General features: G+C 47.4%; 7 protein-coding genes and 1 non-coding gene across 17 annotated transcripts; 5 read left to right on the forward strand and 3 right to left on the reverse strand.

Annotated features, from left to right (window-relative positions):
• Positions 1-336: 336 nt before the first annotated feature.
• Positions 337-4,946, reverse strand: Mib2 (E3 ubiquitin-protein ligase mind bomb 2). 2 transcript variants are annotated; one of them, XM_076827905.1, is made up of 11 exons: positions 4,807-4,946; positions 4,115-4,575; positions 3,925-4,040; positions 3,456-3,844; positions 3,009-3,390; positions 2,230-2,497; positions 1,829-2,155; positions 1,392-1,755; positions 1,120-1,331; positions 810-1,039; positions 337-725 (listed from the first exon to the last, which is right to left on the reverse strand). In XM_076827905.1, the coding sequence occupies exons 2-11, from the start codon at positions 4,543-4,545 to the stop codon at positions 427-429; spliced, it is 3,018 nt and encodes a 1,005-aa protein (XP_076684020.1). In that variant the 5' UTR covers positions 4,546-4,575; positions 4,807-4,946; the 3' UTR covers positions 337-426. The 2 variants fall into 2 exon arrangements, with proteins under 2 accessions (XP_076684020.1, XP_076684021.1); XM_076827906.1 differs by having other exon boundaries at positions 4,701-4,827.
• Positions 4,947-5,073: 127 nt separating this feature from the next.
• Positions 5,074-9,577, forward strand: LOC143377017 (uncharacterized). Of its 5 annotated transcripts, none has more exons than XM_076827913.1 (9): positions 5,074-5,214; positions 6,521-6,679; positions 6,757-6,884; positions 6,944-7,213; positions 7,279-7,473; positions 7,549-7,658; positions 7,903-8,131; positions 8,646-8,959; positions 9,027-9,577. In XM_076827913.1, exons 2-9 carry the CDS (start codon positions 6,526-6,528, stop codon positions 9,127-9,129), a joined length of 1,503 nt encoding a protein of 500 aa, XP_076684028.1. In that variant the 5' UTR covers positions 5,074-5,214; positions 6,521-6,525; the 3' UTR covers positions 9,130-9,577. The 5 variants fall into 5 exon arrangements, with proteins under 5 accessions (XP_076684028.1, XP_076684029.1, XP_076684030.1 ...); XM_076827914.1 differs by lacking the exon at positions 5,074-5,214 and adding an exon at positions 5,278-5,478; XM_076827915.1 differs by lacking the exon at positions 5,074-5,214 and having other exon boundaries at positions 6,252-6,679; positions 6,947-7,213.
• A 124-nt stretch (positions 9,578-9,701) lies between these two features.
• Positions 9,702-12,966, forward strand: LOC143377019 (uncharacterized). 3 transcript variants are annotated; one of them, XM_076827922.1, is made up of 7 exons: positions 9,702-10,402; positions 10,462-10,594; positions 10,760-10,888; positions 10,963-11,136; positions 11,376-11,629; positions 11,713-11,932; positions 11,997-12,966. In XM_076827922.1, exons 2-7 carry the CDS (start codon positions 10,495-10,497, stop codon positions 12,365-12,367), a joined length of 1,248 nt encoding a protein of 415 aa, XP_076684037.1. In that variant the 5' UTR covers positions 9,702-10,402; positions 10,462-10,494; the 3' UTR covers positions 12,368-12,966. The 3 variants fall into 3 exon arrangements, with proteins under 3 accessions (XP_076684037.1, XP_076684038.1, XP_076684039.1); XM_076827923.1 differs by having other exon boundaries at positions 10,470-10,594; XM_076827924.1 differs by having other exon boundaries at positions 10,481-10,594.
• A 1,789-nt stretch (positions 12,967-14,755) lies between these two features.
• On the forward strand, positions 14,756-18,146 carry Pink1 (PTEN-induced putative kinase 1). Its single transcript, XM_076828530.1, has 7 exons — positions 14,756-15,102; positions 15,331-15,608; positions 15,677-16,215; positions 16,291-16,413; positions 16,511-16,928; positions 17,044-17,142; positions 17,219-18,146. The coding sequence occupies exons 1-7, from the start codon at positions 14,967-14,969 to the stop codon at positions 17,471-17,473; spliced, it is 1,848 nt and encodes a 615-aa protein (XP_076684645.1). The 5' UTR covers positions 14,756-14,966; the 3' UTR covers positions 17,474-18,146.
• A 20-nt stretch (positions 18,147-18,166) lies between these two features.
• LOC143377096 (tubulin polymerization-promoting protein homolog) lies at positions 18,167-18,587 on the reverse strand. The gene is made up of 2 exons (XM_076828016.1): positions 18,524-18,587; positions 18,167-18,441 (listed from the first exon to the last, which is right to left on the reverse strand). Exons 1-2 carry the CDS (start codon positions 18,585-18,587, stop codon positions 18,167-18,169), a joined length of 339 nt encoding a protein of 112 aa, XP_076684131.1.
• On the forward strand, positions 18,284-23,812 carry LOC143377350 (uncharacterized). Of its 3 annotated transcripts, XM_076828528.1 has the most exons (12): positions 18,284-18,494; positions 18,572-18,891; positions 18,965-19,097; positions 19,161-19,295; positions 19,363-19,596; positions 19,659-19,888; positions 19,966-20,131; positions 20,188-20,433; positions 20,493-20,562; positions 20,639-20,890; positions 20,969-21,236; positions 23,747-23,812. In XM_076828528.1, exons 2-11 carry the CDS (start codon positions 18,689-18,691, stop codon positions 21,187-21,189), a joined length of 1,890 nt encoding a protein of 629 aa, XP_076684643.1. In that variant the 5' UTR covers positions 18,284-18,494; positions 18,572-18,688; the 3' UTR covers positions 21,190-21,236; positions 23,747-23,812. The 3 variants fall into 3 exon arrangements, with proteins under 3 accessions (XP_076684643.1, XP_076684642.1, XP_076684644.1); XM_076828527.1 differs by lacking the exon at positions 23,747-23,812 and having other exon boundaries at positions 20,969-21,246; XM_076828529.1 differs by lacking the exon at positions 23,747-23,812 and having other exon boundaries at positions 19,966-20,044; positions 20,969-21,246.
• On the reverse strand, positions 21,240-23,133 carry LOC143377352 (uncharacterized). Its single transcript, XM_076828532.1, has 2 exons — positions 21,963-23,133; positions 21,240-21,848 (listed from the first exon to the last, which is right to left on the reverse strand). Exons 1-2 carry the CDS (start codon positions 22,902-22,904, stop codon positions 21,345-21,347), a joined length of 1,446 nt encoding a protein of 481 aa, XP_076684647.1. The 5' UTR covers positions 22,905-23,133; the 3' UTR covers positions 21,240-21,344.
• Positions 23,813-24,375: 563 nt separating the features above from the next.
• On the forward strand, positions 24,376-24,447 carry Trnam-cau (transfer RNA methionine (anticodon CAU)). The gene has a single exon. It is a non-coding gene; the product is annotated as a tRNA-Met (tRNA).
• The last annotated feature ends 389 nt before the right edge of the window (positions 24,448-24,836 follow it).

The raw sequence follows: 24,836 nt of genomic DNA on the forward strand, positions 1-24,836 counted from the left end.
CCCTTAACTCGTTAACTTCTCTTTGATTATCAGATTGCTATCCGCTATCAAGACCCCGATACATTGCTCTGACAATTCCCAGCTTCTACGTGTACTTTTACTAGAGTTCGCGAAAGGTTCGACTGCAAGGTATTGGCATAAAACGCGACGCTCGCCCTGGTGACTTGCTCTCACAGATTTTGCCCGCTATGGCACGACGCTGGTGTGTTAACAAAGCCGTCTCGAATGTTTTATATTAAAAGAAACGGAGCTTGTATATTTTGGCAGTTCGGGTTTAGGTATTCAGCTGACGCCGGTGTCAGCGTGCTCGACATTCCTTTACGCAATCTAGTCGTGTCTGAAAACGTACGTGGGTATATTTCCTTCACAACAAAAAGAATACGCGCCAGTGTATAGTGAACCCGGGGGGCCTTCACTGGCGATTGTCTAGTACAAGTTAATCTTCTTGGTGATAACTTTGCGACACATGTGACAGGTTTTCAGCGGGGCAGCGCAGTGCTCGCAGGCTCCATGGCCGCAGAGGAAGGCGACGTTGCGCCGACGCTCCATGCAGATGCTGCACATGTTCGCTTCCTCTAGATCGGCTATCCTAGTCTCTAAATAGCGCAGTCGCTCTAAATCCTTGTCCTTCTCTTTGTCTTGATTCTCCTCCTTGTCTTCCAGTGAGTCATCCTTCGCACTGTCCTCTGGTTTCGTCTCACCGGTGGCAGACTGGCCGTCCACGCCTGAGGCAGGGCGAAGAGGAGTGATTACAATCATCTACAGATAGAATCGAAGCGCTTGGAGGAAGCCAGTGGTGCTCGGGTTACCTTGAATCGCTGGCGTGTTGGCGACTCCGTGGCCGCAGTGGGAGCAGTTGTGGATCGCAACGCTGCTGCCCGGGGTGTACCTGTTACCCTCCTTCGATCCATTTGTTACTAGACCTAAGCAACTGTGGCATTCAGAGGCGTCGCCAGAGCCGGGGATTCCGTTGCTGGGCTCGCGTGCCACTTCTGGCTGGGAGGTTGAGTCTATCTGATATACCAGAGCGTTCTCTATCCTGTAATAAGCGCGCATTCACGCGATCGTCAATTGGAATTCTACTGGCAAGTACACTTTAGAACCGACTGGTACACTTACTCCAACTGTACACTGTGACTTTGGTATTGATAGCAGCGCAGCAGATCAGCGCACTGCGCAATCTGCGGGTCAGCTTCGAGTAGATCCAGAGGCGTCTTACTCTTGGAGTTCCTCGCATGCTCCAGCAGAGTGCAACTCCGGTCCACGCTGACCAAGAAGCACGCCAATGCTAGCTCCGTCTTCGCGCTCTGTCTCGCCAGACTCTGCCATATCTGTAAACAGAAGTCGCCGTTGAGGTGACCTGAAGAAATAGAGGAGCAGGAGCCACTCACCGCGTAGATGAGAGGCGAGTCGCGACAGCTCTCGGGAGTAGGAACGACGTTCGTTTGATTCGGGCTCTTCACTATAGCGATATGCAGCACGGTGTCGCCATCGGCGTCCGTGCTGGCAATGTCCGCGTTGTGGTGCACCAGCAACTCCACCAGAGCCCAGTGGCCCTGGGAGGTCGCCAAGTGCAGCGGTGTCTGTCGACGGTTGTTCCTCAAGTCCACCTTGGCGTGGCCACCGTTCTGGGAAAGAAGAATAGCAGCGACGTCTCTGTGGCCGTTCAGAGCAGCAAGGTGCAGGGCAGCGAAACCGTCCTCCTTCTTCACGTCCACCAGGTGTCTCGCTCGTCCTACCAATCTCTCTGTCGCGCTGTAAAAAAGGCACACATCTGTACCACCGAGTCTTAAGACAGAGATTCTTGAAAGGAGGATCTGGTACCTACTGTGCATTCCCTTTCAAAGCAGCGTGATGCAGCACGTTGAAGCCGCGCCTGTTCCTCAAGGTGAAGTCGACTCTGTCGTACGAGCAAAGGGCGTCGATTATGTCCAGGGCGTCCTTTCCAATGGCATCTTTGCCTATCGCGTCGTGCAGCGCGGTGTCCCCGTAGGAATCCTGCAAGCTGACGTCGCAATGGTGACGCAGAAGGACTTTCACGCACTGCGCGTGCTTCTTGTTCACAGCCACGTGCAGGGCACTGCATTTCCCATTGTTCACCGCGTTGATCGGTGCCCCGCGGGACAACACCAGCTCCATTATCTCCGGCTGGTTGCTGCACGGAAGAACACTTTCGTTACCCCCTCAGTTCACCTTATTATTTACGTTCTAACGAGCTCTGCAACGAACCCAAACGCAGCGTAGTGAAGAGGGGTGTCTCCGTCCTCGTCTACCGCTCTCAACGATGCACCAGCATCCAGGAGAAGAGTACAGAGATCACGCTGGCCTTGGTGCGCTGCGACCTGTAGGCAAGTCTTTTTCCCACCTCCCGGACCACCGGCTCTGGCGTCCACTCTACCGGGGTACTTCTTCAGAAACTCCTGCACCGCAGACACACCAGCCTCTCCCCTGGCTGCGTCGCGTAGTAGCTTCTCCACCTCGGTATCCACACCTTCGACTGTACGGAAAGTAGGGTATTATAATGTCTTCATAGATTATCCAAATCTCCTTTCCATACCGGCACACTCGACATCTAAATTTTAATCCTCCTTCGCCTATATTTCCGCATTTTTTTTCAAAACGACGAAACACGTCACTTAGCAAACTAATCCTCCTATCTTCTAAAAAACTCATGTCATTTGAACCGATTCTAAAAAAGTTACGCGATTTCAAAAGTTGTAAACTTTCTTTCACCTGCCACTGTATTTCTACAGTATTCCTAAGTCACCTCTATATTCTTTCTTTTCTCGTCCCTGTCTGGCCATTTACGTTTATGCTTTTCTATTTTAATGCGCCATGATAATTTTTCTGTTTTTTCTTTTCTTTCCTAGTTTTAGTTCTTTAGTTACGGTTACTCCTCTAACAGTATTGTACTGCAGCCTCGCCTTTTACTTCGCTGTTCTTTGTATGTTTCCAAGTAATAAAGACGAATAAGAATAATAATACAAATTTTCAGCTCTGATACGCACCAGACCAGTCTCTGCTTCGATTCGACTCATCCTGCACGGACACTGTTTCGGTTCCCGGAGGGACGAGCATCACGCTTTGGGGATTGAAGGTCCACGTGTGGCCATCCAGTGCCACTCGGAGGTCTCCGTCCGAATAGATCTTAATCACTTTGCCGGTCTTCCCCAGAGCGTTTTTCATCACGTCTATCCACTCCCCGTGGCCTCGTTGGTACAGCTTCACGGCGGATAAGTCGGTCTTCACTCTTACGATGTCGCCCAGGGAAAAGGTGTCCTTACTGGTGACTTTTGTCAGCGCGCCTGGGTGGAAGGTCCATCTGTTGTTGCACCCGTCGAACTGTACGCGAACGTCGCCTTTGTCCGTGATGCGATGGACTCTGCCGACCTAGAAACAATGATTAGTTAGTTCGGAATGTTGAGGAAGCTTGCAGCAGTTCTTTTACAGCGTACCTTTCCTATGTATTCAGCCATTCGTGGGTTCCAACCGCCGTGGCCCTCTTGCATCTCTTTCAGCGTCTCTACGTCAACCAGTACCTTTATTTTGTCCCCAACGTTGAACGTGGAGTGGCGTGGACTAGATACAACGGAAGGAACACCACTCCCGGTCGGCGTCAAGTGGCCTCCGTTGTCAGATATCGTTATTACTGGCTGACCGAGCAGCGGTAAGTGCTCCTTGTAGTACGTGCCCGTGGTGGCTTCCTCGACGTAACACAAATCTACGCAACCCTTGTAACCAAGACGATAGACATTTGTACTGCCCTTGGACCACGTGACAGTCGCTACCGAACGACTGCTTTCATTGTCCCAACCCCGTATATCCATTACCCTGCCAGTTTTCCCTGAAACGTCATGTAAGTTTGTTCTCCGATGCGCCTTCCTTGAATCCCATAACACAGCAGGAAACTAAAAGTTGCAGTACCTCGACCTCCATCCTGATTCCCCCACTCCCAGTCCGGACCTCGGATCACCTTTGCCCCGATAAATATCCCCTTTAAGGGTATCTTTGCACAGCCTTCTCTCGGAGCTAGTTGCACCCTGTGTAACACATTGGAAAAGGTATTTATACAGCTTAATTAAGCGTCGTCGAATAAACAGTTTAAAGAACTAACCCAACTGAATTAGCCGCCTGAAATCTTTGGAAGGTATGACTCAAGTCGTGCACGTCGGCCATGTAGCATTGAGTGCACAGGTCGTAGTCGGGGCATTGCGCGCACTTCCATCGAATGCCGATTATCCCGTGTCTCCTACACCCATCACAGATAATATTGGCGTGCTTGACTCCAGTCGCGGCATTGTCAAACACCAGCAGGTCGTAGGCTCCCTGGTACCCGATCCTGTAATTGCTCCTAGATCCGTGATCCCACTGCACGATGACAGTCTTATCCGGCGTCCGGTCCGAAGGGTTGGGACTGGAAGCTGAATTGCCAAAGGCGGGAGGTTTCCCAATCTCCACAACGGTGCCTGCGTGGCCCTCGCCTCCGTCCTGGTCGTCCCACTTCCAGTCTTGCCCACGGACCACCCTCAGCCCGACTTCCAACATCTCCAAGCACACGTGATTCCGTATGTGACCCTTGGAAACACGACAAACGGAGACGTTACAGCGGAGACACGACTGACGTACCTCCAACAGATCCAACACTAGGCTCCTCTGGTATACAATAGTGTATTCTGTATTTCTTCTGAAACCCTATTCACCTCAGCGGCGCTCCGAACCAAAGGGTTTTAAATCGTCGGAGAGCAGCTGAGGACATCCCATTTCCCTGTTCCAGAACCGTTCCTTCCACCCACGTACGATACGTACCTGCAACGGTCGAGCCCAGCGCGATGCGTCTTATGAATCATATGCGCCCGTGCGGCTTTCCACGCAGCGCAGGGTGCAGGGAAGCGGGGCCGTCGCCGCGTAGCCCGCGTAGCAGCACGAAGGGACGCGAGGGATTATATTCGCGGGACACGGAGGACAGTGAAGCGACATCATCGCCAAGGATTACGGAGGCTCATCCTGATAGGATTCTGCGTCCGTGTCAACGATCGTAACCTCATAACGAGTTCGTCGAAGGCGCCTCTTTCGAGCGATAGCCGAGCTAATGGAGCACCAGTGGACAGTCTAACAGCTCCAGGCTGAAATATATATCGGGATTATTCGCTCGGGCTATCAGATCGTAAGCAGATCCATCCGCGTCCAGGCCCCGATACAGAGCCGAGATTTCTGGTAAACTATCACTCTTCTACCGCCGATCAGTTTGGCGCCGAGTGAAAAGCTGTGTCGCGAGACAGATCGCGGTGGTTCACGGCGCGTCGACAGCCTCCGGAGGCTCGGTAGGAGAAAACGCACGTTTCCTCGGCTCCCGAGTTCTCGCCGTGCTCCGCCATCCGCCTACCTCCCACGGCGATTATAGCAGGGCTAGAGTAAGGTGCACCGTGGATAAATAGCTGTGTGCAGGCTGGTAGGATACTAGGACGGGGGATTTGAAAGGTGCAGTTTCAGTGGCGAGCAATGGCCCTCGGGCGCAAGTATCGCCGCGAACATTTCTCGATGCTTCTGGCGCGCTGTATTCTTAGATCCGTAGATGCTGCTTGGACCGCTCTGTGACATTTTACGCGCGTTATCGGCTCTTATCTACGGACAGGGGCTTGGATCTCGGGGATACTGAGATATACGCGGGCATTATTGCGCACTATTTCACTCGCAGTGTGATAATTTGCTCCTCGTCTGTTTTTCTTGCTCGCCGGACCATGGGAATAGTTGGTTCAGTGATAATGGGCAGGGTTCGGGAATTAAATAACCTAGCTCCTGGGTACCATTTGAAATGTCTTCAGTGGACGTTGGAGCGCAGCTTGCTGTGATCTGAACAGTCGGTTTTGAATTTATAGAATTTCTGCTTTCACATCGTAATCGTTGAGAATCTGCATTGCAAGTTCGCGAGAAAAGGCGGGGACAGTGGTGGGAGCAGATTTTATTCCCACCCAGCATCCAAGTTACGCTCCAAATATCTCGCGAAATTAGAGCTCGCTTAACGAATTCTAATAAAAAGCTAGCTATCGTTACCATCCGAACGGGACATAAATCATCCCGTCGTCTCGTGGACTTACGCAGCCGAGAACGCTGCTGTAGCGCCCGTGCCCCAACCGTGAAAGCACGATTCTAATACCAAAACGCAATTTCGGGTCGCAAGCGGCGTAGTCGGATTTGAAAAACGGTGGGAAAACGGAGAATCGCGGTGAGTGCGTATCGAGTTCTCGAAAAATTGCGTTTCGAAGTCGCTCGCTTCGACCAGGGCTCGTTATCAACCAACTTCTCGAGTTCGAGCATCGATCGAACTCGATCGGCGGTGGAGTAGCGCGAACGGCTCGATCCGCCTTTAGTATTCTGTTTACGAAGCGGCACGCGCTCCTTTTCACGTGGATAACGGGCTCGAGGGGTACGCGCGGTTGCTGTGCGTGCGTTCCGAGCATCGCCGCGGCGGTTAACCTCCAGTGGTCGTGCGGCTTCAGCAGCGTGCAAATTTCTGCCACAGAGAGGATGGATCCTCTCGGGAGCGACGGGAGCGGCGACGGGGACGTGGAGCGACGAGGAGCTGGCCGCGGCCGAGGCCGTGGGCCGTGGACCTCCAGTGCACAGGAAGCTCACGCGATGAGGAGACCGCACCAACATACCATTGAAATGCAGACAACAGGTTGCTATTAATCCCCGATGCTTCCACATGTTCCGCTCGTTGCAGAGCTAGTAACAGCCTCGCGTCTTCTATTGCAGGTCCCACAGAGTCGAGGAAGGAGCACGGGAAGGTGGACAAATCGCATGATTGTATACTAAAGAAGTCGACGCTGTCCGTGCACGCCGCTGAATTCATTCCAAAGTCGTATCCTGTTAAGCAACCTATGGTGAGTGGTTCGGGTTGGCGAGTCTATCAGCATCTGTTTATTCGATTGCCTTTGCGTAGCAGCAGCAGCAGCAGCAATCGTCGGCGAGATTCGTGCAGAAGCATTCTGTGCAGGACAGACTGCAGATGGCGAGGGAAATTCCGCTGCAGGCGGAAATGATGCACGAGGTGCAGAATTCGGCGTGCAACTACGACGGTCCTCAGCAGTACCAGCTGATGGACCACGGGCAGCAGTTCGACAGCTTCTCACGGCAGCAGGAGCAGACCACGCATATGCATAATTACGGGGACTTCGACGGAGGTTCTGGAGACTATAAAGATAAACACCAGGTGCGTCGGTATTGGACGAATCAAGATGTAACTCTGTTGCTGACCACGATGTATCTTGATTGCAGGAGTTGGGCGGAGAGGAGGATAAATATTTAATCAAACTTTCAAACGTACAACAGAACCTGCTGAGTATCATACACTCCTTGACATTGGATCCAGGGCAGTTCACTTCGATCGTGAAGCCACTCATAAATCATCTTAGGCCTCATCTAAAATTTCCTAGTCAGTTCCAAGAGATCCTAAAAATAATCATTCAACAGGTAATCGAAACGTGCATCGCTGTTTACTCCTGTGCTCGCCCGAGGTCTTATAACTGTGTTTCAAACTCCTTTCAGTCTATAAACGAGGATAACTTTCGGTACAGCGGCGCTCGACTCTGCGCATCTCTAGACAGCACCGTGAAGCCCGCCGAGCAGACGTCGTTCAGAGAGATTTTATATATTTTGTGAGTTGCCAGATGGGTACAACCGGGCTGGGACTATTCGAATAATTTAATATTCGAATGCTACGAATAAACTTCGGATATTTAAGTATTCGAATGTTATTTTTGGATATTCAAATTATTTTCGCCAAATAATTGAGCAACTGAAGTATTCGAATACCGAAAAATTTGACAAATAGTCTCAGCCGTACGACGGCTACCTCCTTTATGTAAGATTTCAGTCTCATGAACTTTAAGTGGGTGACAGGTGTAAGAACGAAACGGAGGGTCAAGCCTCGAATTGGAAGCAGAGGGATGATCACACGGAGGAGGAACAGAAAAGATGCCACGGATTGATATTATTCCTAGCTGAGCTGGTTACTCAGATGGAACGCACTTCCCCCTTCGGCCTGGGCGACTTGCTGATTCAGCTGATCATAGTGATTTTGAAGAAGCCCGCGCCAAACTCTGTCAAGAACATCTGCCAAGCCCTGAAGGTACGCGAGCACACTCTTATTACATACAGTCGAACCTCGATAACTCGAAAACCTCTATAAGGCGAAAATTTTTTCATTCCCTTCCACTCCGCTGTAAACACCTCTACAACTCATATTTTTCATGTTAAATTATGTATTTCACCTCTGCAACTCGAATTTAGAAGAACTCCGACTTCTACAAGTTGAAGTTTACTTCTACATATGTATTACGAAATTTCGTAGAAAGATCTCAAAATATTGAGGGAAATGTCGGTCAAGAATTGCATTTTTTATCGTGACGATAGTGCGTGAACAATTGTTTCGAGAAAAACGTACTTAAAGTTTGACGCCGAGCGCGTTCGTCTAGTGTCTAGGGGATTTGCCCGTGAGCGCCCTATTTTACATGCGTTTATTCGATTAACACAGAAATCGATTCTTTTTTAGCTGAATAAATGTATCATTAATTAAAGGAAAAATCACATTTCTATCTATTATACCTGCGTCACAATCCATCTTCAAAAAACACTATCCACAGCTGGCGGGACAGACTCTGGAGAAGGACAAAGGTGGCAGTCGCAAGGACATGGAGAACATGATGCGCTCGTTGACGGAGCTCGTAACAGCTGGCAGAGTGGATCCCCATGTGGGACGCATGGTGCACAGTGTGCACGAATTGAGAAATGGGAACTGGGGGCAGGAGCCCCCTGTGGAGCCCACCGGTCCGGTGGATCTCAATCAAGCAGTTGACGAGCCTGTGTGCTACGGTCCTGATGGGAAAGTGCTGACCGCTGAGGAGAATAAATTTCTGGAAGACGTTGCGGATAGCGCTGTGGATGTGGAGGACCATGTGTACGTATTACCGTGAAGCTGCTTAAAATGACCGCATATATTTAAAACACTTAACTGACCTTTGCAGAGTATTAGCACACTGGACGTCCGAGGACGACGACGACTACGACGCTGCGTACACCGAATTTTTGAATGATATCCCTAAGCAGATTAAAAATCAAGCACAGTAATAATCGAAGACACCTCTTCTCATCGTTATCGTGTGTGAATGCTCAAAAAAAATAATAAAACTTCGCGGCTAGAAGCCGCGAGCTCTATAAATCCTCTGAATTTCGGATATAACAGTTAGGAAAGCTACAGGACTGGATAAATCAAACGTGTGACTGGAACAATTCCCTGCATCCAATATGTTTATACGAGTGATCGATAGCCCGTCAAGCTCGCCCCCCAAGGGCATAGATTCACAGATACGCTCGTGTACCTCCGCTACTTTCTCCTCTCCTTTTTCTTTTTTACTTGCGAACCAACTTTTTTACCAGTACACTTTTTTAAACATAGAAACAGATGTGTCAAGGTTTGTTCCTAGGACGAAGTAACTGTCTATTTGTCATACGATACGAAGTTTATTATTAAGTTATTTAAATTATTACAATAAATCACCAGAATGAATTAGATAAATGCCACCCGTTTTCAACTTCAGAATCTGCTCCGTAAGGATTTCTCTTACAGCGACCTTTGCAGCTCCACGGAAGTGAGACAGACTCTGGCCAGGTTTGTCGAAAGGTCCCGCAGGCTCGCCTGATCATTAATGGCAACGATTACGCGCGCGACGGCTCGTGACGTGCACGCGGTAACGTTAGCGCCGACAGATCCATTTTTGGCGCGGGAAGTCTATCACGACGATTGTCTGCCGAGGTGAATGTGGAGCTGCACCATGATTACTCACGCCTCTTGGGCTCTGTCTGTAACACATTTTGGAGCTCCTTTGCGTCATCGCCGGTTCAATGGAGCCGCATTCCAACGGAGGAGAAATCGCTCGAAGAGCTGTTAAAAAAACTCTTTAAAAAACGGCTGTTTACTATTCACGCGCATGATAAAGAGACAAACGTATTTACAGGCATCACGGGCTAAGGCAGTGGAAATGGAGAGTGGTACGCGGTACTTAATAGGCGGCACGGTTCAGTTGTGGTATAGTGTATCTTATTTGTCCTAGGCGTCGATCGGGAATAGATTATCCTTGGTTTCTGCTTGTGGGATGAACTTGAGAACCGACGATATGGCGACTGAATTTTTTTTCTCCACGCACGAGGATAACTCTAGTTTCCTGGAGTTATTAAAGCGTGGGCGAGGTCCGTCGTAGGATCGTCAGGGGCACGCGTAGGCAAAATTCGAGGTGGGATCGAAGGCTGACGATGGTGGGGCCTCGTGGTCATCTCCGTCAGTCGCTGGAAACCTGTTAATCCGCTTGGTCTCGTCGTGGAGCACGGATACGCTTCAGCAGAGGTAAGCTGAACTTGAGAAATCTTCGAGAGACACTCTAACAATAGCCATCTGATACGCAGGTTGAAAGAATCTTAACAGAGAAGCCTGGAATCATGGGCCACTCGCAGGTGGCAGTTCTGCTACTTCTCTCAGCAGTGGTAGCAGTCAACGGTGGATATTATCAGTCAAGGATACTCACATCTGGGGGCACTGGTAAGTCACCGTGAGCTGGTTAATCATTGATGGGGGTAATTGTTACTGAGCACGCTCTATTTGGCTTCCCTCATACATAATTCCATCAGCCTTCGATATGACTTTCGATATGCTGTTAAAACATCAATCGCTCTGTCCAACTGTAGCTTCCACATTTTCTTCCAGCTGGCTGCGAAGCCTACACTTGCGGAGTGAATGCAAGATGTACGATCAGCGAAGGCAGGCCAGTGTGCTCGTGCATGAACCTGCACATGGGAGATCCTCTTTCACGTTGCGTACGCGTCGAGTGTCTGAGTGAGTACCTGTAAGCTCTTTTAAACACTTTGCACGCGTAACAGTTTCGTCAGTCACGCGTGTCCAACTTGCAGTCAACGAGGACTGCAGTAACAGCAAGGTGTGCACGAACAACAGATGTATAAATCCCTGCGAAGGCCTCTGCGGCGTGAACGCGATTTGCGAGACAAGGAGCCACGTTCCAACGTGCTATTGTCCTCCTGGGCAGACCGGGGACCCGTTCACCTCCTGTCGTTTAGCTGATCCCCGTATGTAAAGCTCTCGCGTGCCTCTGCGTACATTAACGAGGGATTGCACCTTGTTGGGCCGAAAAATAGGTATTGCATTGTAAATTTTTTGTACAAAAACACCCCGTTTTTGTACAAAAAATTTACAATGCAATACCTACTTTTCAGACCAACAAACAAGGTGCAATCCCCACTTAAGTGCTGCAGAGAATCTGCACCACCTCGATATCCAGAACACTGACCATTCAGCGCCTTTCCAGAGGCCGCCTGCAAGCCGAACCCCTGCGGCCTGAACACCAAGTGCGAGGTGGTGAACGAAATACCGGTCTGCAGCTGTCTGCCGGGCTACCTGGGCTCCCCTTTAACCGGCTGCCGCCATGAATGCGAAAGCGACGCCGAGTGCCCCAGCCACTTAGCCTGCGTGAGCTCCTTCAGGTGCGAGAGCCCCTGCGCGTGCGGCAGCAACGCGGAGTGCAAGGTCGTCAACCACCAAGCTATATGCAGCTGTCCGAAGGTGAGCAAATAGAGGCGCGTAATCAATTAATTCACACGTTCTTTATGACGATTACCATTTACCTTAACTGGGATCTACCCTAGAATTGGCTGGGCAACGCTCTGGTGGCCTGCAGACCAGAGTGCACCTCTCACTCCGACTGCCCGGGGAACAAACCCGCCTGCCTCTACCAGAAATGCATGAACCCCTGCGACGGGGTGTGCGGAGTGAACGCCGACTGCAACCTGAGGGGCATCACCCCGGTCTGCAGCTGTCCAAGCCACATGACCGGCAATCCTTTCTTCAGCTGCATGCTCGACGGACGTAAGTTGCTTGGACGGCGCGGGGAGTTAGCGGAACGGTTAATCGAAGGATCGTCGGTCCTCAGGTGATATCTGCGACCCGAACCCCTGCGGCACGGGCGCGATCTGCACACCAGGGCACGACAGCACGGGGAAGGAGAGGCCAGTGTGCACCTGCCCCACCGGGTACATCGGCAACGCGCTGGTCAGCTGCCAGCGGGGCGAGTGCTTCACGGACAGCGAGTGCCCTGATAGCAAGGCCTGCATAGACTTCACCTGCCAGAACCCGTGCACCGGCAAACAGTGCGGACCCAGCGCAGTGTGTAGCCCGCGGCGACACATAGCAGTCTGCACTTGCCCCGATGGGACCAGGGGAGACGCACTGTACACGTGCAATCCTGTCGACAGCAGGTCCGCTTACAGCTACGGGCGGCAGTACAAGTATAGGTATCATTAGTGGCTGCTGTGCAATCCACTCTTGCCTTCGAGGAGAAATTTCATGTGGCGGTGATTCGTTTTAACAAGCTGTATATATGTAATGGAGGAGGTGAAATACAAGTTATCCGAGCTTCAGGCCTTTTCTTCGCTGTTTCTGTAAATGATGTTTATTAACTGGGCTCTGTCGATTTCATCGTTATCATGAGCGTTCCGATGGGGGTGCAAAAGGGGTAGTTTACCCCCTGGCTTTTGAGAAAAACTCGCTTATTTTTAAAAAACTGATCTTTATTAAGTTTATACTCGTTTTTTTATTACTATATTTTCCTTCGCCGTCACCCCAAAGTTGCCTCTTCCTGGAAAAAAGTCCACGGACGCTCTTGGTTGTTACATTGACGGAGATTTGTTTAAGTAGGGCGCAATAGTGTCGTAATAGGTGGTTTAATTGTTCCATCGTGTAGCTGCGAGACTTTGTACGCGACCAGTGATTTAAAATGCTTTCTTATGTAATAAAAGTAATTGTAAGAAACAGTGTACTGTTGTATGTTTGCACAATGGGCTGTACGGATTACGTAGGATACCTGGGACCTTGCAATGCGAGGAAATAAATTAATAAACAAATTTGCACGCTATCATATATCCTTCCGTATCGATTCCCTATCCGGAAAAATTAATGAATCACTGTTCGTCTAAGAATAGTTCGAGCGCTTTTGCTATTGCGATTAAAAATAGAGCGATATTCTGCAACAGGTTTTGCAAATCGGCTGCTTAACTCTGAGTGGCGATTAACAATTAACGCGTACTTACTGCTATAATAAGTTATCAAGTGTTTCAACAAAACAGTCGTTGAATTTACCGACGGTGAGGCGCTATGGCCGCCTGGCGGGGAAACAGTGAACTACGCTCGGTGGCCATTTTGATCAGGAAACTCTGACATTTTAGCCGGGTAACAGGAAACCCGAGGAGGTATTAGAGCGAGAGGGGGATAGTGCGCGACAAGGAAAGAGATAGGGCGGAGTCTGCGAGAGAGAGGGGTTAGTGCGCGAGAAAGACAGAGATAGAAAAATGGCGTCTCCGTGGTGGACGTCGATGCTATGTACAGAGCCATTGTAAATTAACGAATTTCTCGCGTTTCGCGAATATTTTGTGAACATTTTAATCGACTTCAAAAAGAAGGAGGTTATAGATTCGACCATATGTATTTTTTGTTTATTTTTGTCTCCGCATAACTCTTTTAATGGTCCCATCCTACACTGCATCAACATTGGCTCAATATTTTACCAGTTCTGGTTAATAATAAAGACTATTGTTACATAATTATTATTATTTTAGGTACCCACACGCATATCTCCTCAGCATTTAGCTAATTACCTACATCATATTTGTGTGGATTTTGGTGATAATTAATTAATTATCAACGTTTCTTAGGCGCTGTGTCAACTGTGCAGTCGTCCTTTGTAAATACTCAAATTGTTCAGCGAGCCGCGGATTTCCTAAATGTAATTTATGAACTTATGCTGTTCAATCCTGAAGCGTAGACCCTCGACTACTTTCCCACGTTTAAGTCGCAATCATTTCTCTTGTAATTAATTAGTTATGAAACGATCCAGTAATGGCATCCTTCTTGCTTTTTTAACCCATTCTGTGGTGCCAATTTAATTAAAAATTTCAAAACCAAATTAAAAAATAATCCCTTTTTTAGTATGAATTTATTAATAAAGATCAGTTTTGAATAATAAGCGATTTTTTTCTGAAAAGCCAGGGGAAGGCAATGCCCTTTTTGCACCCTTCAGCGATACCCCGATTCTCTGTCTCAAGAACGTCGTAAACGCGTTTGACATATGCTCGAAATAGGAGCAGAAATTCAGCTGAGTTAATAGGAGCGCATGATCATAGTGGAGGTAAAGAGGTTGCGGCAAGGTAGAGAGAGAGAGAGAGAAAGGTGGCGTGCGCGACAAGGATAGCGCTAGGCATCGTGCCACCAACTCTGGTTATGCAAGCCTGATACTTTTCAACTCCCGGTAGCAGGAGCGCACGGCGCAAGGAGGTAACTCTAGACGTACTACGCATGTCTGCTAGTGCCGTCTCAACATGGAGGCGAAACATTAAAAAAAATAGCATTGTAAAAGCTAGAAAAAAATTGGAAATGGGCTCTCCACTGTGACGGAAAGAAAATAACGAATACACCAAAATTGAGATTTTAAAATGAGGCCCTTTTTTCGCGGAATGGACCCCGCGTTTAATCCTACTTATTTAATTCCTTTAATACTCATTCACTTCGCGTGTTAGCGTGGTATTTTTGATTTTATTTAATTTAGAGAGGACTACGTATGGAGCATGCCTCAGGGCTCCCGAAAACGATAAGGCGGCACTGATGTGTGCGGTTTTCCACAGCCACAGAGGGTCGAGTCGAAAGACGGCTCGACAGCGCAGTACGAAAACGAACACCAAAGGGAGAAGGAAGGTCCCGTTGGTGTATTTCCAGCCGTTCGCTACGCAGTTGTCCAACTCCCGTTCGCAAAACGATCGACGTGCTAAGGGCGAGGCTGCCTCCGGCGGCGAGGGCCTGTTTCACGTGGGGGCTGGCCCGCTGGGCTCTCTCGGCCCAGAACCGGGGAGAGATGTCGATACGGACGGTTGCTCACCGTCTCTTGCAAAATGGTCGGGCTCTGCTGCACTCCGTGCGGAATACCGAGTGTTTCTACTCTAATTGCCACCCAAGGAGCTACCACGACAAGATACACGTTGTGCAAGTAGGTGAGTCCATTGTCAACCAGATTTTTTTCTCTACGTACCAGCCATCGCTCTGGCAAAGGACCTTGGCACCGAGCAGCACCAAAACAGAGACCTTCCAAGGCGCTGGCAGAGTTTAACCTTGGTAGCTTTACAACTACAGCGTCTTTCTGTTAGATCCCTGTCGAGCTTTGCTCGTTTCTGGGTAGCCAAATAAGTTACCTAACGTTGGTAATGCTTTGTTCAATATAGGCAAGTCCCAGGGCTGCCCGCCCCAGGGTAGTAGCAATGCGTCCAGCGCAGGAAGACACCTCAGTTACTTAGGAGCCCACGCGCGCCGCATTTTTGTGGATAACATCTTGAAGAGGGTCACCAATACTTTGGCGGCAGACTTACGTAGGCGCGCTGCTAGCAGGCTGGTCTTTGGGGACTCCGCGCCGTTCTTCGCTTTGGTTGGCGTGTCGCTTGCATCTGGCACTGGGATTTTGACGAAGGATGACGAGTTGGAGGGAGTGTGCTGGGAGATTCGGGTATATTTCGCTTGGTTTTCTGGGTCAGTCGCTGTTCAAGTTTCTCAGAGGCGCCCCTTTATTTGTAGGAAGCTGTGTCGAAGTTGCAATGGAACACTCCGCAAAATGATAAAACTTACGAAGCCATTAAGGATGACGAGAAGGGTGTCACTTTGGAGAGTCTAGTAATTGGTCCGCCCCTGGCGAAAGGATGTTCCGCAGTTGTCTACGCGACAAGATTCAATGATTCTCCGTCTAGCGAAGGAGAAGGTCCAATCAACGTCGATGACAAGACTACCGATGTGACTGCATTTCCATTGGCATTGAAAATGATGTTCAACTACGATACCGAGTCCAACGCGCTGTCCATCTTGAGGTCCATGTACCGGGAGACTGTACCCGCTAGAAAGCATTTGAAGAACGAAGAGTTGGCTGATTGGGAAATGAAGATGGCGGAGAGGAAAGCGAGATTGCCTCTGCATCCTAATATCGTAGCGGTGTACTATGCTTTCGCCGACAGGGTACCGGCTCTGCCTGGCTCGTGGAAGATGTACCCCGACGCTTTGCCGGCGCGCATCAATCCCCACGGATCTGGAAGGAACATGAGCTTGTTTCTGCTGATGAAAAGGTCACTGTCCTACCGAGAACCGTGCTTCGTAAATATATCAAACGACACCACTGTTTCTTACCTTCTGTGTTGCAGGTATGACATTACGTTAAAGCAGTACCTGGCTGATCGTAACCCGAGCACCAGGGAATCGATACTTCTGCTTGCTCAGTTACTCGAAGGTGTCGCTCACATGAATGCTCATGGCATAGCACACCGGTAAGTGGATATCCCGTGTTCGATTGAAACGCAAGGCGTATCGGTTTCGCTGTATTAAGTTTTAAGGCGTTATAATTTTTTCTTCTTGGATAATCAGGGATCTGAAGGGCGACAACATTCTGCTGGACTTGTCTGAGGAGACAGACAACTGTCCGTCTTTGGTAATCACAGACTTCGGATGCTGCTTGGCCGACAAGAGTCACGGACTGTATCTTCCTTATAACACCCACGATATCGATAAAGGAGGCAACGCTGCGCTAATGGCGCCAGAAGTTATTACAGCGGAGCCAGGCCCATTCACCAGCATTAATTACACCAAAGCTGACCTCTGGACCGTAGGCACCATAGCTTATGAAATATTTGGCATGAAGAATCCATTCCATGGCGACACCAAGGACACGAAGCCTCTTAAGAACTACACCTACACGGAGAACGATCTCCCTTCTTTACCTAGCGACGTGCCAGCAGTCGTTTCTGCTTTGATACGGAATATACTGTCCAGAAGCTTATATAGGGTACTGTAACGCATGGTCACTAGGGTGGCTCTTATTTTCGAGCTTTCAATTTTCTTCGCGGCACCCTCCAGAATAGTTTCAAATAATAAGAAAAAAATGATACGTGTGATTTCAGAGGCTGGATACGGAGACCGCAGCAACTATAATACAGCTGTACCTGTGGGCACCCAGCGCCTGGTTCAGAAGCGAAGGGAAGCTGCCATCGAGCAATGAGGTGTCTAAAGAGGTTCCAGTGAAGTATGCTCGCCCACGTTCGTTCCGTATTTCTGAAATTTGTATGTCGTCCGCAGGTGATGCAGTGGCTACTTTGCTTAACAACGAAAGTACTTTGCGAGGGGCACAGCTCTACTATACCAATACCAGGGATATTCTGCGAAGAGAAGCTGCAAGGTGTCGTCAGACAGAACTCCTATCGTAGGTCCCTGTCGACAAGATCCTGCGGAAGACGCACCATGCCGGAATATCAATTAATAGCAAGCTTCCTGGGTAGAGTGACGCTTGGCAACATTAGAACCGCTTTGAAATGGATACAGAAGAACATATAATGGTCCCTTCTAGCGACTCTCTTGCGGAAGGTGCCCTAACACAAAGAAAGTATTGATCCTCTGCCGTATGAAGAAGCAAGGTCCTGTTCTGGTTACTCTTCGACAAGAAGATGGTTGAAATATTTTTATATAACCGGTTTTACCACATTATCATTAACGTTCCTGAGTTCTCTATCTTGATTAATTTATTTTTGATACTGTGAGAAGCACAAGCGGGTCATCCGGCTGCATTTGCCGCCGCAAGTCGCTCGTTTCGGATGGCTCCTTTTGTGATTCACGTGCCTTGTACTTCAACGTGCTTACTGGAGAGTATGGTCACGATATTTATATTCGCAATTTTATCGAATTCGTCTTGTTTGTCCGCGAGCTCGGTATCGAGAAATTATTTTACCGTGCATAAGGAGCAACCTTTCGCGTCTAGCAAAGCTTGCTCGCTCTGTGTTTGATGTCACACGGCGCTTAACGTTTCACTGTGCGATAATAGAATTTATCGGCACCAAGTGATCCCCAATTAAATTTTAATGCTCTTTAGTTTCAGGCTTTAAGCACTGCTTTTGGAAACGGTTCATTTATTTCGAATAAACGCCACGACAATTGTAAATATTAAGAACAAAATGGGAGTAGGTATTCAACAGTGTATAAACGATTGAAAATAAAGCTTGTACATAGCGTTCGTAGAATTGTACGTGTTTATTAAGTGGTCATTCTAGGTTTCCCGCAGGTCTGCAGTTTGTACTTCAGCTCTTCAAGATTCAGGTCCTTCAACGTCGCCAGATCATTGAGGTAGGTCATGTACTCGTCGAACGACAAAGCCCTCTTTCGAAATTTGAAAAAGGCCAGCCCGGTGTCTGTCGTCATGAGCGTAACCATGTCGAGTATCCGTGCAGATATTAGCCACTTGTCGCTTTGAGATAGGGGCAGAAGTTGCACGCTTTTCGCAGAGGATATCGGGTCCATTTCGCAGTATGCTGTCACAGGAATGAACGTACAAATTCTCAGGACTTATTTCGAGTGTTAATTGGTACTTGAACACTATTCCTTTTGGTTCACCGTCAAACATTTCTCGCAACGGAATAACTTCGGGTTCCTTTCTTATAGGAAGTAAATCCTCCATCGTTTTTCCGAAGAAAATCTGCTGATCGCCTGCCAGGAGATTTCTTACCGACACAGCTATTTTAGTTGAGATAAACACTTGAAGATAGAGAATGTTTCATCATGAAATTCAATGAACACCAGTGCCCCTCTTTGTGCAGCCAAAATTGCAACGACAGAGCTCTCGACAATGCCATTAAGAATATAAAGCCGCCTTATTATCATCACAATCTAAGTCAGAAGTTCTTTAAATGCTTTTGCGAAAGTATACGCACCGCAACGAAAAGGCTCAACATGGAAAGGAGTGTCGTCTATGAGAAACTTAAGTCAGCCAACGCATCAGACTTTACTCGCCTTTTCGCTTCGCTAAACACTGTATCTCGTTCGAAATGATTACAGGAGACCGCTCAGAGACGCAGACATGCCAGCTCTATTAATTTTCCTCAAAAAGCACGAGGAGATTACCCACGTCAACTTAGCGAGCAACAGTCTTACAGACGGCGCATTCATAAATCTGCTAGATCACTTGCGTGTAAGAACGAACACATTTGAAACGTAGAAATGCATCCTCTGACGATGACTTTGTTTTGGCCAGTTGTACAAAAATATACAAGAGCTGGACCTTCAGAATAACAACATCGTGGAACACGGAATGACTTATTTCCTGAAAGTAGCGGAGTATATAGAGGTCAAGAGTCTGAATTTGAGAGCAAATAAGTTTGGCGTCGAGGTGATTCACTTTGCACATTCCGTGCACTTTAGTCGTAGATCGAATCTTGATTGAACGACACCCGCAGGCATCGCAAGACTTGGCGCTTTCCTTATTAAAAAATCAGCACCTGCTCTACTTGAATGTGGCAGACGTAGATCAGACAGCTTCCAGTTTAATATACTTCATAATGGTCTTGAGCTCGGATCAAGAGATCTCTAACAGAACTCTGAAGAGTCTGGACATCAGTCGGCCAAACCCAGGATGCATGTATCACTTCGATTCTACTCATTTCGCCAGCGTCATTGGTCACATGCTTAAAGTAACTTTGCAGCCACGTAGCCCTCTTTCGCTTTCATGTTAATTACAGGTTTCTTTTCCTAGAATAACAGTAGTCTAGCAGCATTACATCTGCAAAAATATAACTTTAGTTGCCACGACATTGAGATTATGATGTCGAATGCAAAGTACAACGGTACGTTGCACTTGTTGGACCTTGGCTGCAATAATATAGGAGATCACGGTGTGGAGCAGCTTGCGAGCTGGTTATCCGAGAGACCAGCTCTGAAAACCCTTGTCTTGTGTAGGAATATCATCACCGATCACGGTGCAAGGTGCCAGAAAGCTTGAAATACTAAATCACGTCGGAAGTTCATGCCACGGACAATGAATGAGTAGCAATTACTTTCAGGGCATTAAGTTACGCTCTTCCATTTTCAAAGCTACTGTCACTCGACGTCTCCTTCAATAGGATCACAGACGAAGGCATGGTAGACATTTTAAACACATTGAAGAAGAGTCCTCTCCTGCGACAGCTAAGAATATTTGGCAATTGCATCGGCCACCCAGCTGCAAAAGTATTTGTGCTGCGAGAGTGTAACAAGCCTACTCTACCCTTTACAATAATTTGCAGATTGTCAAACGAATGCTAGTGTCTCAAGTCTTGACTCAAGAGAACATAGATGTTAGGCCGTACAGGGTCGATCACAAATGGTACTTCGCGAGGTACCAAGGTGATCGCTATAAGAAAGAGTACCATGACATCCCCTATGAGTTCTTCTCGAACGTGCAAAGTGCTCCACCAAAGAAACCTCCTCCTATAAGAAGAACATATTACGAATACGTATACACTCAGTCCAGCGAATTTAAACTGAAACACGTAGGTAGTCACAGGAATCTTCTCCTGCAGCAGATTTGACAATAAACTTTTTATTTCAGTCGACTATGACCATCGCTTTAAACATATCGCGAAAGGATTGCCAATGTTGTTACTGTTTGAAATGCGAGGGTAACAGCATACTTGTCTCTTCAACAAACACTGATTGCTCGTTCTGCTTTGGCTCAGTTAGTATTCACACTTTCAGCTCCGCATTACGATGAGCTCTGCAGGGACGCCCATCATCTAGACACTTGCAGGTGTTGCAAGTGCAAGGGAGATGAAAGCAGCGATTGGTCCGCAGACAAATCAATCACAAACAAAGTCGTGACTCCGCCAGATCGCATGAAGAATATCACGTACATTCTAAAGCGAGCGAATTCCACAACGGAGGAGAACATCCTGCGATGGATCAATATCGATGAGGATGTCTTGAAGGAAGACTTGAAAGCCATCACTGGTAGGAATCTGTGAACTCACGCTTAGTCTTTTAAAATATAAATCATCGACTTATATTGTCTTCTAATGCGAAACGAAGGTAAAAGTACGACTGAAGAAAGCTCGTCGGAGGACACAGTCTCGTGCAACTGTTCCTGGGTCCAGCTGAGCGTGCCTACGCTGCAGAAGTATCTAGAAGAAGTTTCCTCGAAGGATCTACTCATTATACCTAGAAACAGATCTATCTGCAATGCAGAGAGCGTTTGCAAAAGTTCTGAAGAGGAAATTTCTATCACACAGTATTGCTCGGATGCTTTGTGAAGGCGTAAGACTTTATAGACAGGATAGAAACAGGGAACAGATGCGAGGTATTCCTTGGAAACTTTGCTTTATTGATGACATTGCATTGAAATTGAAGTTGGAAGATACAAAAATAAAAAATAGAATCGAGTTATTCTACGATGTACATAGATCCCCTAGCTCATCGCAGATACAGATTTCTTATCTTTAGCTTCTTCCTTGTTACTCCTCGCGTTACGTCGCCCGTCGATCAAAAGAGCCTGACCTTTCTCCGTCTCAATTTCTTCTACCTTCTCCGGTGCCAGTTGATTGGGATCGACTTCACGCGGTGCCTTGTTGGTCTGCTGGATATAAGTTACCCCAGAAGCGACTGGATTGTTCGAGGCGCTCTCTCCACTCCTCAGAGTATTGCCCGAGGATCTGTACGCAGTCTGCACCATTGAAGTGATTGCCCCGATGTTTTGAGGGTAGGCATTGATGATGACACCTTTTGGTGAGTTTGAGCCGTCCACACTGGGGGTTAGGGGTTGGACTGGGACAGTGTCTGCTGCATTAATATACGTATTCTGGTACCCCTTGTGATGCTTGTGATGACCATGATGGTCATGGTGGTAGTGCCCGTAACCCGGCATGTGCACATCGATGTGGGTGCTGGTTCTACCTTGCTGTGCTGCCCTTTGCTGCGAATAGAAAACACATGACATCAGAGACCACGAAATCGGCGGTTGACAGTGAGCGTAGCTTGTACACATCGCCTGGCTACGCTCTGACACATTTTAAACTACAAGACTCACCGGCGTCATGACACGTTGAACCATGTTCGAGAGGTATGGCGTCATCAGTGAAGATCTAGTGTAAGGCGACGAATAGGACATGACAGGCAGCATCTTCATGCTCATGCTCTCCACACTGGGCTCGTTCAGCACTGCCACGTTACTCTGGCAAGAGCACGGGCTGATAATGCCATGCAGAGGGTTGTTGCAGGAAGATGGCACCTGGATGATGGTGGCCAATTGCGCTGGTTCAGGCTCGGTCATCAGCATCAGAGGACTAGAAGGGATGGTGATCAGATGATCCTGGCAGGCTGTAGCGTATGGCAGCATTGTCAGAGTCTCCTGCGGTTCTGGCAAGGGCTCTGGAACCTGCTCGATATAGTCAGACTTGGGTGTTTCCGTTATGGTTTCGATTTCCACCGCAGGAGCTGAAGTTGGTTTAGGTTTTGGCTTCGGCTTCGGAATATGTTGGACGATATTGGACTGAGGAATCGATTGAATGATGTTGACAGCTGGAGCGGATTGCGCGCAGGGTGGTGCAGCTGATTGCACGATCTGCAGCGTGTTGAAAGGTGGCAGGACAGGTTGCGGGACCAGTATATTCGCCTGAGGAACCTGTGGAGCCTGTACGACAGGCTGAACGAGACTCATAGCCTGAATCTGCTGAGGCACAGACTGAGACTGGACAGTGAATGGCATCCTTTGAGCCACAGCTTGGTTGTCCTTGCAAGGAACCTGCACTTGCTGGTTGGATCCTGGTTTTATCTGCACGCAGAAGGTGGTCGCAGATTTCTTGGCCCTGTCCTTGTCCTCACCTGCCTCCTCGATCTTCAAATCTGCCTTCTTGGTCTCCAATTTGGTGTCCTCGGCCAGCGACTTCTTCTCGATGGTCTTGGGTGCTGGGCCAGCCTGCGCTAAGGCAATGGCCAGCAAAAGAATCGCGAAACAGACGTTGATGTGCATGGTTCTGTATCCCGTCACTTCGAAAACTGAATTGTGGATTCGTCGGACGGATTCACTTTTTATAGGGATTTCCCAGCAAACGAATTCGTCCCACACCTTCCATCAGGAGTGTTGCAACTCTGTGCGTGGAGCGTCGAAAAGCGCGGTATTGCTGACGCTGCAGATCGCCGGTTTCGTCAGTACTGCATCGTTTCGACCGTATTTTTGAAATTGACATAATTAGGACGAACGTACCAGTTAGGGCTAAACGTGTCCCTTTGGATGGAGAAAATCAGTGACGGAGCAGATGAGTAGATTAAGGGGTCATTCTACCTTGAACCGCCGAAAAATTAAGCTTGTTGAAATTGTTAATTGAGCTAGAGGCTATAGCAACACTCGTACAGATTAAGAATCTTTTGGAATTTTTTGTTTCGGATAAACCTGAGCCGGGAAATCACCTACACCGTGAACGTACCTTTTTTTAAGTGCCATATTGATACTGTAAAAAACAATTAAAAGAAATTGCAAAAATTCTTTTTAATTTTTTTTTTATATAATATAAGAGTAACTTAATAAATACCAAAAAGATTTATTTTATTATATGTTGTATTTACTGAGAACAAAATCTTTACAAATAGCTACTTGACAGTTTCAAGGAATATTTTCAAAATGTTGTACTTCAAGAAAATATAAAAATCGAAAAATCGATTTTTCGAAAATGGATGGTTTCGTTTTAAAAGGATTTTTTAAAATCCGAAAAATTTCTGAAGTTATAGGCATTTGAGTATACAACTGCATTTTTCTTTAATAGAATTACATTCCCCATACGATAATTAAACTAATTCTTCTTTATTTTTTCACAGATAGATTCTACGTTCAAGAATTACACAGAAAGGAATACAAGGTCCTTGATGAATTGATATTACAAGTTAAATCAATTATTGAAACTATATAATCAAACTAACGAAGAAAACAAATACATATGTGTATAAAGAAAAAGAATTAGTTACTTTGATTTAAGAAACCAAACTCCATCAAATAAAATGTAAAAAATTGACCAGTTTGGAGGTCTTAGAAGATCATTTATCGATCTGAATTTTTCATGTCTAGTTGCCTGGTTTTCCACGAGTCGCATTTTTCGATGTTCGTTCTCTCAACAATTTGCAAACATTGCAATCTTTGTTTTACTGCTGCGATTCGAGGTGAAATCGCGAAATACTGGGTCAACAAGCGTATACGCAATTTCGATTTAGTTTGCTTATTCGACAGATGTTTCGGACACCTTGTCCCGATTCTTTCCACCGAATTCCATTAATCTTCTCTACCCTCAATTGCAATGAGAGAGTAGTTCTATTATTCATTTAATAAATTATAGCATATTGTATGAGGTATTTCGAATTAGCTTCACAGGATAATATAAAGCTGGTTGATTATTGTCTTACGTAAAGATACTACAAAATTTGTTGCAATATTAATAAAGGGGATATCAACTAGCAGAGTGGCGCAGTGGAAGCGTGCTGGGCCCATAACCCAGAGGTCCGTGGATCGAAACCACGCTCTGCTAAAGATGAGGAGTTTTCCTCGATTCTTTTTTTTTCCTCATATTTCTTAAAAACAACTAAATACGTTGACACTTAACATAATATACACCTATTCTATTCTTTTTAATATGAATACTAAAAACTAAAAAACAATTCTTTTCTTATACTACAATTTCGATCGTGTTTTTTCACTTGAAATAAAATCGTGGAACATTTTAAGGGGGTAGACACGTCACGTGACCTGGCCGATTCGGCAGGTCGGTATTACAGCATTTTTTCCTGCACAGAAATGGTAATACCGATAGATCGACGATTACCCGGTGAACGCGAGAGGGAGCTGTTTGCTATTTCTGTATTCTATTCTGAATAAGGAAAGAAATTCTCAGCTGTTCCGTTATACTTATAAAAATTT

This window comes from Andrena cerasifolii, chromosome 15, assembly GCF_050908995.1.
Source record: "Andrena cerasifolii isolate SP2316 chromosome 15, iyAndCera1_principal, whole genome shotgun sequence".
Taxonomy (NCBI): domain Eukaryota; kingdom Metazoa; phylum Arthropoda; class Insecta; order Hymenoptera; family Andrenidae; genus Andrena; species Andrena cerasifolii.